Source organism: Rhinopithecus bieti, unplaced genomic scaffold (assembly GCF_001698545.2).
Source record: "Rhinopithecus bieti isolate Rb0 unplaced genomic scaffold, ASM169854v2 scaffold_11744, whole genome shotgun sequence".
Classification (NCBI taxonomy): Eukaryota; Metazoa; Chordata; class Mammalia; order Primates; family Cercopithecidae; genus Rhinopithecus; species Rhinopithecus bieti.
Window position 1 is genome coordinate 361,256 of NW_016807094.1, and position 12,222 is coordinate 373,477.

Below are 12,222 nucleotides of genomic sequence, written 5' to 3' on the forward strand. Positions count from 1 at the left end.
GCAACAGAGCGAGACTCCGTCTCAAAAAAAAAGAGAATGACTCTAAGTGATTCTATATATTGAATTATTATTATTTATTATTATTATTTTTGAGACAGAGTCTTGCTCTGTTTCCCAGGCCGGAGTGCAGTGGCACGATCTCAGCTCACTGCAGTCTCCGCCTCCCAGGGTCAAGCAATTTCCAGCTAATTTCTGTATTTTTAGTAGAGACATAGTTTCACCATGTTGGCCAGGCTGGTCTTGAACTCCTGACCTAAAGTGATCTGCCTGCCTTGGCCTCCCAAAGTGCTAGGATTACAGGCGTGAGCCACTGCTCCCGGCCTATACATTGAATTGAAAAAAAGAAAATCCATGTTTAGAAAAAAAAATGTCAGTGTGACCCCTCCTTGATGCTGGGTCCCTGCTGCAAACCTGAGGGGGGGCTTTGCATCCTAACCCAGCAGCTAAGTGCCAAGTGATCTTGGCAAGTCATTTGCTGTGTGCTCACATCCCCATCTCACGTGATTTTCATCCCTGCCCTCCTGGCATCTTGTTTTGAGGATGAAATGGATGACACCTTGAGAGGCTCTGGGAGGCCAGAGTGGCTCCTGTGGGTCAAGGACCCTGGGGAGGAAGTCTCAGGACACCTCCTTCCAGAGCTGCCCTGCTGGGGATTCATGATAATGTGGGCCCCGCCCAAGCAGGAGGCTTCGGGGGCACCTAGAGCAAAGAATTCCTGAGATTCAGGCTTGGGGAACAATCAGAAAAGCAAGCAAGGCCATGGTGTCTGTGCGGGGTGGTTAAGAGAGAGGGGACAGGGTGAGGGTCTGGGCATGGGGCTGGCAGGATGTTCTGGAATGGGGTGTCATTTTAGCAAAGGCTGTTAGAATTAGCCATGAGCGGCCGGGCGCAGTAGCTCACGCTTGTAATCTCAGCACTTTGGGAGGCCAAGGTGGGCGGATCACCTGAAGTCAGGAGTTTGAGACCAGCCTGACCAACATGGCGAAACCCTGTCTCTACTAAAAATACAAAAAATTAGCTGAGCATGGTGGCGGGCTCCTGTAATTGCAGCTACTCAGGAAACTGAGGCAGGAGAATCACTTGAACCCAGGAGGTGGAGGTTGCAGTGAGCTGAGATTATATCACTGCACTCCAGCCTGGGTAACAAGAGTGAAACTGTGTCTCAAAAAAAAAAAAAAAAAAANGTCCTCTGTGGGTGTGTGTGTGAATGCAGAGGTCAGTTGCAACTGATGCCAGTTCCAAGAGCCTGTGAAGTTCATTCGGCTGACAGCACCTGTCCCATGCCCCCTGCCTCCTCTCTCGCAGGATGGTGTGAGGATGGAGGAGATTGTGGAGGGCTGCACCGGAGCCCTGCACATCCTCGCCCGGGACCCCATGAACCGCATGGAGATCTTCCGGCTCAACACCATCCCTCTGTTTGTGCAGGTGAGTCTGGGGCCAGTGGGCAGGAGAGGTCCCCCCACCACTGCTTAGAGGGCAAGGTTAGGAGTCCCAGATTTTGGGGGCCTGGACCAGGCATCAAGAGGTCTTTGGAAGAGTTTGGAGGAAAGTGGCCACACCAGATTGACTACTTAGCAACCCACTGCATAGGCATGGCTTTCTAAGCTTCAAAGCAAGGAAAGAGAACACAAATGGAAAAAACAAAAACAAAAAAAACTTGAGATTCAACCACATAAACATGAAAACCATCTATTTCAGAAAGAACCTGAAAAAAGCATTAAAAAAACAATCAGCAAACGGGGAGAATATGTGCAAGTACCATAACAGACAAGAGTTTAACATCTTTCATGTCAGTGAGCTCATTAACACTAGATTCCAATGGTTAGATGAGGCAGAGTCACAGGTAATTTCAAGGTAGCCACGCTCAGCCCAGTTTAAAGCAGTAACACTTACTCCCCAGTGATGGCCCGTTTTCCACTATGGAATTGCTGCAGGGTGGAGGTGGGCAGGGCTGTGGGGTGTGTTGTCCGGCCTGCCTCACCCCTTCCCACCTCTCCCCTGCTTCCCATGTCCCCTATCCCCAGCTCCTGTACTCATCGGTGGAGAACATCCAGCGCGTGGCCGCTGGGGTGCTATGTGAGCTGGCCCAGGACAAGGAGGCGGCCGATGCCATTGATGCAGAGGGGGCCTCGGCCCCACTCATGGAGTTGCTGCACTCCCGCAACGAGGGCACTGGTGAGCTGGGAGAGGGCAGCTGGGTCCCACTCCCCCAGCCATTATGGAGGCTGGCAGACGTTTAACCTGGCTTTTCCTCTCCTCTCTGCTCAGCCACCTACGCTGCTGCTGTCCTGTTCCGCATCTCTGAGGATAAGAACCCAGACTACCGGAAGCGTGTGTCCGTGGAGCTCACCAACTCCCTCTTCAAGCATGACCCGGCTGCCTGGGAGGCTGTGAGTATCCTAGGCTGGACCGCAGTAGTTGGTTGCACAAGTTGTGCACTGTCCAAGGGCAACACTTTCGGGGGTCTCCTACTACTGTCAACTTTATAGATTTTTATTTTTTAGTTGGATCATTTATAATAATTCCTAGCAGATGGAAATAGTAAGTTGAACCATATATCCACACAACGCCAATTTTTATTTTGCCCAAATGAGTATACGGTGTTTGAGGAGGGGGTGCTTTTCCTAATTTGCGTGGAGGTGCTGGATAGGCTATGGGCCGTCTTTTCCAGGGTGGAGCAGTGCCCTGCACCCATTCTTGAGTCCTCTGCCTCCTCCCCTCCTCCCATGAGCTGCTCTAATCCAGCAGGAGTTTCTGCTCCATGAATGGGGAACCCTCCTCCCTGGGGAGTACTGAGGACACGAGTACATCAGGGCACTGGGTAACCCCATTTCATCATCCTGTATTCCTCCAAGGCCTCTTTGCTTTTCTCTGGCCCCCTCTTTTATTTATTTATTTATTTATTTATTTATTTATTTTTGAGACAGAGTCTTGGTCTGTCGCCAGGCTGGAGTGCAGTGGCGTGATCTTGTCTCACTGCAACCTCTGCCTCCTGGTTTCAAGCAATTCTCCTGCCTTAGCCTCATGAGTCACTGGGACTACAGGCGCATGCTACCACACCCAGCTAATTTTTGTATTTTTAGTAGAGACAGGGTTTCCCCTTGTTGGCCAGGATGATCTCGATCTCCTGACCTTATAATCTGCCCGCCTTGGCCTCCCAAAGTGCTGGGATTACAGGTGTGAGCCACTGTGCCCGGGCTATTTTTTATTTTTTTTGAGATGGAGTCTCGCTCTGTGGCCCAGGCTGGAGTGCAGTGGCGCAATCTCGGCTCACTGCATCCTCTGCCTCCCTGCTCAAGCAATTCTCTTGCCTCAGCCTCCCAAGTAACTGGGATTACAGATGTGCGCCACCACGCCCAGCTATTTTTTTTTGTATTTTTAGTAGAGACGGGGTTTCACAATGTTGGCCAGGCTGGTCCGAAACTCCTGACTTTAAGTGATCCACCTGCCTCCGCCTCCCAGAGTGCTGGGATTACAGGCGTGAGCCACCACATCCGGCCCAGCCCCTTCTATTAGAAGCATCTCTCCCTGCCCCCCAGCTGAGATCCAGCTTCGAGCCTGCATTTTCAAACCTCTCCTCCATGTTTCTCTCTCCTTTTTCAGGCCCAGAGCATGATTCCCATCAATGAGCCCTACGGAGATGGTAAGTGTGTGCCAGGCTCTTCAGGACCCTGGAGATCCTGGGTGGCTGTGTGGGTGTGTGTGAGGGGACAATATTATGTCTCTGGGGCCAGAGGACCAGTGGCAACTGCTCTGTGGCATCCACATGTACCCCAGTCTAGATGCCCTGGTGTGGGGTCTGGGGAGGGGGTCAGGCCCACCAGGGGTAGGCATGGGTAGAGGAGGCAGCTGAAGGCTGTGCAGACTGCCCCCTGCAGGGTGGCTTGCAGACCCTAGGACCGACCCCCACTTTTCGTCCCCAGACATGGATGCCACCTACCGCCCCATGTACTCCAGCGATGTGCCCCTTGACCCGCTGGAGATGCACATGGACATGGACGGAGACTACCCCATCGACACCTACAGCGACGGCCTCAGGCCCCCGTACCCCACTGCAGACCACATGCTGGCCTAGGCGGCCTGGCCCCAGTACGGCCCCCTCTTTGCAGGTTTTTCCCTCCTCTCTAGAACCTACTTCTGTTGGAGGCCCTCCCATCTCCCCGCTGAAACCTTTGCTTCTCTTTTGGGGGGGACCCTTTGCTGCTGAGCTTCCCCAAGCACAGCGTGCCCTGGCCTGCCTTCTTCTTGTGTCTTTGGTGGGGGTGGGGAGTCCTGTTCCTGCTGGCCCCTTCTGGGGGTGGTGGGCAGGTGACACGGAGTGACATGAGCTTCTGTGGATGCAGGTCCACTGAGCCCCTGACCCCTGTCTGTCCCCGCTCCCCCAACAGGTGCGGTTCCTCATCTGAGAGGCTTTCCGTGCAGGCGATGGGGCAAGACAGAAAAGTGCCTGAGCTGGGGAAGCCGGGGCGTGACTTCCTGCTGCACCCCGCGCCTCCAGAGGTCCTCTGTAGGGTCTTTCTTGGGATAGTGTTCTGCTCCTGCTTTTCTGTCCTGGGCATGGGTCCAGGGCCTAACACCCCCTCCCCGCCCCTGTGGCCCTGGCCACTAAAGCTTCAGACTCAAGCACCCTTTCTGTCTCCCCCCAGCAACCCCGCAAACCCCCAGCCTCCCTGTCTCCAGCTGCCTGGGCCTGGAAGGGCTTTGGTTCCTTCTCTGGGTCTGATTTTCTCACTGAACTCCACTGACCAACGCCTAAGCCCCCAGGGTCTCCAGGGCCCAGGTTCAAGACCCAACCCCCCGAAATCCAAAGCTTCTCTTGAAAAGTTCAGGGACCGTCCAGGGGAGATGGGGAGGAGATATGGAGTGAGTCACCTGCTCCAGGAGACGCCGACTTCTCTCTCCAGGACGCTTAGTTGGCTTTGCCCACCCCTCACTCCCCGGGGAGCTCTGGGGACAGCTCCCTCACACCCCTGTCCCACCCACACAGCTGCCCTCGCTGACCCTGAGAAGTGCTCTTGGCTGACCCCTCTGGTGTGTGGTGAGGGGCTTTCTCTTCCCCTTCCTGTTTCAGACCCCCCCATCTCCCGCACATGGTGTGGGGGGCTGGGGGAGGTCCCAGCAGAGTGTTTTATTATTATCGCTTTATGTTTTTGGTTATTGGTTTTTTTGTATAGACCAAAGCAAAGAAAATAAAAATAACACAGATGCGTTGGAGGCTGTTTAGGGGAGTGGGGTGGGAAAGTCGAGGGGCTTCCCTTGCAGCCTGGTGCCCTCCTTGGCTGGGTCCTGCGGGTTCTCAGGGCCGCCTTGCATGTGGGACGAACTAGAAGAGGCGAGCTGGGGAGCCAGGAGTGTTGGAGGAGCCAGAGTGGATTTAACCCGTTACGTGCTTGTAGGGTGAGGACGGGGGAAGAGGTGAATGGGGGTGAGTCCCTCACTTCGGGAGGCCAGGCCTTGTTTCTCTCTCAAACAGGCAAGCTCCTGGCTGGCTCTCCTCCCGTCCAACCTTAAAGTGAATATGGCAGATGTCCCTGTGCTTAACGCTCCCTGAGGCTTATGGCCTGGAATCCAGACCCCTTGTTGGTCGACTGTGGGCCCACCCCAGCTCCTGCCCACCTCCCCTCTGTCTTCCCCCCACCACCTACTCTGCCCTCAGCCATGCCCGGGACAGCCAGCAGCCCCCTCGTGTTCTTTGTCCATGCTGTTCCCGCTGTCTGGGTGCCTCCACTGTTCACCTGCTGGGATCGGCTCAGACCTGACTCCAGGAACACCTGCTCCATGACCTCAGCAGGGATGAGTGGGTGCCCCTCCTGCTGTGCTCCACGATGCCCCATGCACAGCTGTCATTTCACCCATCACGTTGGTCTGTCCTTCAGCTCATGTGACAGTTCCCCCACCCACAACCCCAAATTCTCCTTTCTGAGGGGGTGCTGGTTACAATGCACCCGGCAAACCTGAGAACCTGCAGCGCGTGTGCACCTGCCCAGGGCCCGATGCCTTCTTTCTATGCCCGCCTGGAGCTCAGGGCAGTGGAGGGAGGCCATGGCCTCATTCACAGAGGATTGGTGGGACGTGGGGCTGGGGCTGGGACTGGAGACAGGTAGGTGCTTCCAATTAGGGGCTGGCTGTAAGGTCCCGACACGAGGGAATGAGACAGCTGAGCTCTGCAGACCAGAGCCGGGGGAGTAGGGAGGGGACAGAGTTTTCAGAGCTCCAGAGGATCTGAAAATCTAACAATGCCCCTGCTCCTTTTTCTTTCTTTTTTTTTTTGAGACTGAGTTTCACCCTTATCTCCCAGGCTGGAGTACAATGGCACGATCGCGGCTCACTAGAACCTCCGCCTCTTGGGTTCAAGTGATTCTCCTGCCTCAGGCTCCCCAGTAGCTGGGACTACAGGCACGCATCACCATGCCCGGCTAATTTTTGTATTTTTAGTAGAGATGGGGTTTATCCATGTTGGCCAGGCTGGTCTTGAACTCCCGACCTCAGATTCTCCACCCGTCTCAGCCTCCCAAAGTACTGTGATTACAGGCGTGAGCCACCATCCTCGGCCAACAATGCCGTTTATATGTGCTCCGTGTTCAGGACCCTGGCAGGAAACACTTGAATTGGGTGATTTGAGGAGATTGTGGTAAGGGGACAGTTTACAAAGGTGTGGGCATGTATAGGAAAAAGCAAGGGATGGGACAGGGCGCCGGGCTATTTACAGTGATATGACCTTTGGCCTGATACTGGGAGGAGTGGGGTGCTCCCTGGGACAAGACCCTGTGGATGAGGCTTCCTGACAAGGGGAGGCTGTGAGCGGGCTCCCTCCTACCAGAGCTCCCTACTGGCCCAGCCCAAGCAGAAACCAGAGCCCATTCACATCCATTCCTGTCATCTCCCACCGCCCAGCGCAGAGTAGAGGTCTGGAGAAGCCAATGAAGATAGATAACTGCCACATGGACACCATTTCCCCCACCCTAGCTTTCCAAAAGAGGGCCAGAGGCACCCCACAGAAAAGGACTGCTCTTTCAAGCCTCGTGACAGGTGCTGAGGACAAGGGAAAGGAGCGAGCTAAGTCCCCATGCTAAGGGGCAGTGCTAGATTTGAGCTTCACAGTAAGCCCTCAGCTTCCTGGCAGCCTGGCCAAAATGGGAAACTTAAAGCCAGTTAATTCCTTTCCTTCCTTCCCTCCTTCCCTCCTTCCCTCCTTCCCTCCTTCCCTCCTTCCCTCCTTCCTTCCTTCCTTCCCTCCCTCCCTCCTTCCTTCCTCCCTCTCTCCCTCCCTCCTTCCTTCCTTCCTTTTCTTCCTTTTTTTTTTTTGACAGAGTTTCGCTCTTGTTGCCCAGGCTGGAGTGTAGTGGCGCGATCTCGGCCCACTGCGACCTTTGCCTCCCAGGTTCAAGAGATCCTCCTGCTTCAGCCTCCTGAGTAGCTGGGATTACAGGCATGCGCCACCATGCCCGGTTAATCTTAAATTTTTAGTAGAGACGAGGTTTCTCCATGTTGATCAGACTAGTCTCAAACTCCCAACCTCAGGTGATCTGCCTGCCTCAGCCTGCCAAAGTGCTGGGATTACAGGCGTGAGCCACCGTGCCCGGCCAGGCCGGTTAATTTCAATGCAGTGAGTTGGCCACTTCAGTTTTCATGGAAGAGCTAACTGAGCCTTGCAACCTTGAGAAAGTCAGTTCGCTTCTCTGAACGTCAGTTTCCTCACCTGTAAAATGAGGATGATGCCTTCTCCATGTACCTACTGTAAGGATGAAATGAGAAAGTACAGGGATTCCAGGTAGGCAGAAGGGGGGAAACGTTTTGCCTTTTTGATATTTGGAATGGGCATCCAACCTGGGGACTTATCTGGACCTTGGCCTGAGCTATGTCACATGCCCATCCTTTGCTGCAAAGAGAGCTGGGAAATGGAGACTATTTTAGCTGCACACAGTACCTCCTTGGTAAGAATCAGGGGTTTATATTTGTTTGTTTTATTTTTAAGAGACAGGGTCTTGGCCGGGTGCGGTGGCTCAAGCCTGTAATCCCAGCACTTTGGGAGGCCGAGACGGGGGGATCACGAGGTCAGGAGATCGAGACCATCCTGGCTAACACGGTGAAACCCCGTCTCTACTAAAAAATACAAAAAACTAGCCGGGCGAGGTGGCGGGCGCCTGTAGTCCCAGCTACTCGGGAGGCTGAGGCAGGAGAATGGCGTGAACCCGGGAGGTGGAGCTTGCAGTGAGCTGAGATCCGGCCACTGCACTCCAGCCCGGGCGACAGAGCGAAACTCCATCTCAAAAAAAAAAAAAAAAAAAAGAGACAGGGTCTTGCTGTGTTGCCCAGGCTGGAGTGCAATGGCATGATCACAGCTCACTGCAGCCTTGAACTCCTGGGTTCAAGTGATCCTCCTGCCTCAACCTCATGTGTAATTGGGATTACAGACTACAGGTACACACCACAATGCCTGGCTATTTTTTTTTTTTTTTTGTAAATGATTTGTAAAGATGGAGTCTGGCTGTGTTGGCCAGACTGGCCTTGAACTCGTGGTCTCTAGCAATCCTTCCACCTTGGCCTCCTAAGGTTCTGGGATTCCAGATGTGAGCCACTGCACCTGGCATAAAACTCAGGGTTCCGACACTAGGAAAGAAGAAGATGGATAAGGCATTGGGTACATCACCACAGGGGTCTGCCACAGCTAGGAACAAGTCTCCTCAGACTAACTTCGCCTCTTTTTCAGTAGGCTTGGTCAGGGAGGTGGCAGGAGAGCTGTGGGTGTCTGGGTTTCAGCAAGACCAGAGGGGAAATGCAGGCTTCGGTGATGTGAGCGGGCTTGGTGGAGCAGCCATCCCCAGGGAGTAGCAGACGTAGCCCTGTCCATCTGGAGAACGCTCTCTATCTGCCATCTGCCAAGGCCAACATTTCTATGCCAGAATCTACAATACCAATGGAGACAGAGATAGAACCATCAAAAAAGCGGGTCCCACACCGAATGGCGTGTTAAAACAAGTCTTAAAAATAATTTATCGGCTGTGAAACTCAAACTGCTCTTAAAAATTGTGTTCATCCAGGTGTGGCAGCACAGCCCTATAGTTCCAGCTACTTAGGAGGCTGAGGTGAGAGGATCACTTGAGCCCAAGAATTTGAGACCGGCCTGGGACACATAGTGAGATCTGGCCTCCTAGTGTTGTTTATTTATGTACTTATTTCCATACTTACTGGGAGGTGAGAATAGAGATCCCTGTTTATCAGCATGGAGACAGTGACACATACGGGAAAAAAATATAAAGTTTATCTTGGTATTTACACTATAAAGTCACTGGTGGTTACTCTGGGTAACCACAGAGTTACAGGTGATTTAAAATGTTTTTGCTGTGATCGGGCACAGTGGCTCACGCCTGTAATCCCAGCGCTTTGGGAAGCCAAGGCAGGTGGATCACGAGATCAGGAGTTCAAGACCAGCCTGGCCAAGATGGTGAAACCCCATCTCTCCTAAAAATACAAAAAAAAAAAAAAAATTAGCTGGGTGCAGTGGCAGGTGCCTGTAATCCCAGAGGGTGGAGGTTGCAGTGAGCCGAGATCGCGCCACTGCACTCCAGTCTGGGCGACAGAGTGAGACTCCATCTCACACACACACAAAAAAGAATGTTTTTGCTGTCAGGCGAGATGGCTCACACCTGTAATCCTAGCACTTTGGGAAGCTGAGACGGGCAGATCACCTGAGTGGGAGTTCGAGATCAGCCTGACCAACATGGAAAAACCCCATCTCCACTAAAAATACAAATTAGCCGGGCGTGGTGGCACATGCCTGTAATCTCAGCTGCTCGGGAGGCCGAGGCAGGAGAATCGCTTGAACCCAGGAGGCAGAGGTTGCAGTGAGCCGAGATCGCACCATTGCACCCCCAGCCTGGGCAACAGGAGCAAAATTCCATCTAAAAAAAAAATGTGTTTGCCTATCTATATTTAAGAAATATTACCTAGTCATATACAAATGCTCAAAAACATTTAAAGGAACTTTCTATTAGGAAAAAATTCAAACATACATAAAAGTAGAGACCGGGCATGGTGGCTCACACTTGCAATCCCAGCACTTTGGGAAGCTGAGGTGGGAGGATCACCTGAGGTTGGGAGTTCGAGACCAGCCTGACCAACATGGAGAAACCCCGTCTCCACTAAAAATACAAAATTAGCCAGGCGTGGAGGCACACACCTGTAATCCCAGCTACTCGGGAGGCTGAGGCAAAAGAATTGCTTAAACCCAGGAGGTGAAAGGTGCAGTGAGCTGAGATCGCACCACTGCACTCTAGCCTGGGTGGCAGAGCAGGACTCTGTCTCAAAAAACAAACAAACAAACAAACAAAACTGGATGTGGTGGCTCACGCCTATAATCCCAGCACTTTGGGAGGCCAAGGCAGGCGGATCACCTGAGGTCAGGAGTTCGAGACCAGCCTGACCAACATGGAGAAACCCCGTCTCCACTAAAATACAAAATTAGCCGGGCATGGTGGTGCATGCCTGTAATCTCAGCTACTTGGGAGGCTGAGGCAGGAGAATCGCTTGAACCTGGGAGGCGGAGGTTGCAGTGAGCCGAGATCATGCCACTGCACTCCAGCCTGGGCAACAAGAGCAAAACTCTGTCTCAAAAACAAAACAAAACAAAACAAAAAAAACAAAAAAACCAAAAAAGTAAAGAGAATATAGGCTGGGCATGGTGTCTCACGCCTGTAATCCCAGCACTCTGGGAGGCCAAGGCAGGTGGATTGCTTCAGTTTGAGACCAGTCTGGGCAACATGACAAAACCCCATCTCTATTAAAAAAAAAAAAAAAAAAAGAAAGAAAAAAAGAAAAGAAAAGAAAATTCGTTGGGCATGATGGTGCAAGGCTGTGGTCACAGCTACTTAGGAGGCTGAGGTGGGAGGACAATCTGAACCCAGGAGGTCAAAGGTCAAGGCTGCAATGAGCTGAGATGGTGCCACTGCACTCTAACCTGGGCAACAGAGCAGGACCCTGTCTCAAAAAAGAAAAAAAAAAAAAAAAAGAAAGAAAAAGAAAAGAACGATGAATTTCCATGTGCCTGTCACTCACTTGCAGAGTTATTAATGTTCTGCAGTTGTTGCTTCATCTACCATGCTCATTTTGTGGAGTGTCTTTAAGCAAACACCAGGCATTGTATCACTTTACCCACAAGTGCTTCCTTACATCTTTCTAGCTCAGAAGTCTTTTTTTAAAATTTATTTATTTATTTCTTTTTTTGAGACGGAGTCTCGCTCTGTCGCCCAGGCTGGAGTGCAGTGGGCGGATCTCAGCTCACTGCAAGCTCTGCCTCCCGGGTTCACATCATTCTCCTGCCTCAGCCTCCCGAGTAGCTGGGACTACAGGTGCCCGCCACCTCGCCCGGCTAGTTTTTTGTATTTTTTAGTAGAGACGGGGTTTCACCGTGTTCGCCAGGATGGTCTCGATCTCCTGACCTCGTGATCCACCCGTCTCAGCCTCCCAGAGTGCTGGGATTACAGGCTTCAGCCACTGCGCCCGGCCCTAATTTTTTGTATATTTAGTAGAGACGGGGTTTCACTGTGTTAGCCAGGATGATCTCGATCTCCTGACTTTGTGATCTGCCCGTCTCGGCCTCCCAAAGTGCTGGGATTACAGGCGTAATCCGGCCTGCCTGGCTAATTTTTGTATTTTTTAGTAGAGACGGGGTTTTGCCATGTTGGCCAGGCTGGTCTCGAATTCCTGACCTCATGATCTGCCCGCCTCGGCCTCCCAAAGTTCTGGGATTACAGGTGTGAGCTACTGTGCCTGGCCAGAAGTTTTGTTTTAAAAGTTTATTTTATTTTATTATTATTATTTTTTGAGACAGGGTCTTGCTCTATTGCCCAGGCCAGAGTGCAGTGGTAGGATTTCAGTTCCCTGCAACCTCCGCCTCCCAAGTTCTAGTGATTCTTGTGCCCCAGCCTCCCAATTAGCTGAGATTACAGGCATGTGCCACCACATCTGGCTAATTTTTGTATTTTTAGTAGAGACAGGGTTTCACCATGTTGGCCAGGCTGGTCTTGAATGCCCGACCTCAAGTGATCTGCCTGCCTCAGCCTTCCAAAGTGCTGGAATTACAGGCATGAGCTGCCGTGCCCAGCCAGAATAGTGTTTTTAAATACCTAACATAAAATACATAATATTGAAAAGAAAATGTATTTATTGAAATGTAGTTATCAAAGCAATTAAAAATGTGTGATATAGTAATATATGAGGGTC

General features: G+C 52.0%; 1 protein-coding gene across 1 annotated transcript in view; it reads left to right on the plus strand.

Annotated features, from left to right (window-relative positions):
• Window positions 1-5,208, plus strand: part of JUP (junction plakoglobin) — a 17,656-nt gene extending 12,448 nt beyond the window's left edge. Inside the window, exons 9-14 of the mRNA XM_017880229.1 lie at window positions 1,237-1,425; window positions 2,025-2,175; window positions 2,269-2,390; window positions 3,604-3,643; window positions 3,924-4,089; window positions 4,389-5,208. Coding sequence (XP_017735718.1) covers window positions 1,237-1,425; window positions 2,025-2,175; window positions 2,269-2,390; window positions 3,604-3,643; window positions 3,924-4,075 — 654 coding nt within the window. The 3' untranslated portion in view covers window positions 4,076-4,089; window positions 4,389-5,208. The remainder of the gene's footprint in view (window positions 1-1,236; window positions 1,426-2,024; window positions 2,176-2,268; window positions 2,391-3,603; window positions 3,644-3,923; window positions 4,090-4,388) is intronic.
• The last annotated feature ends 7,014 nt before the right edge of the window (window positions 5,209-12,222 follow it).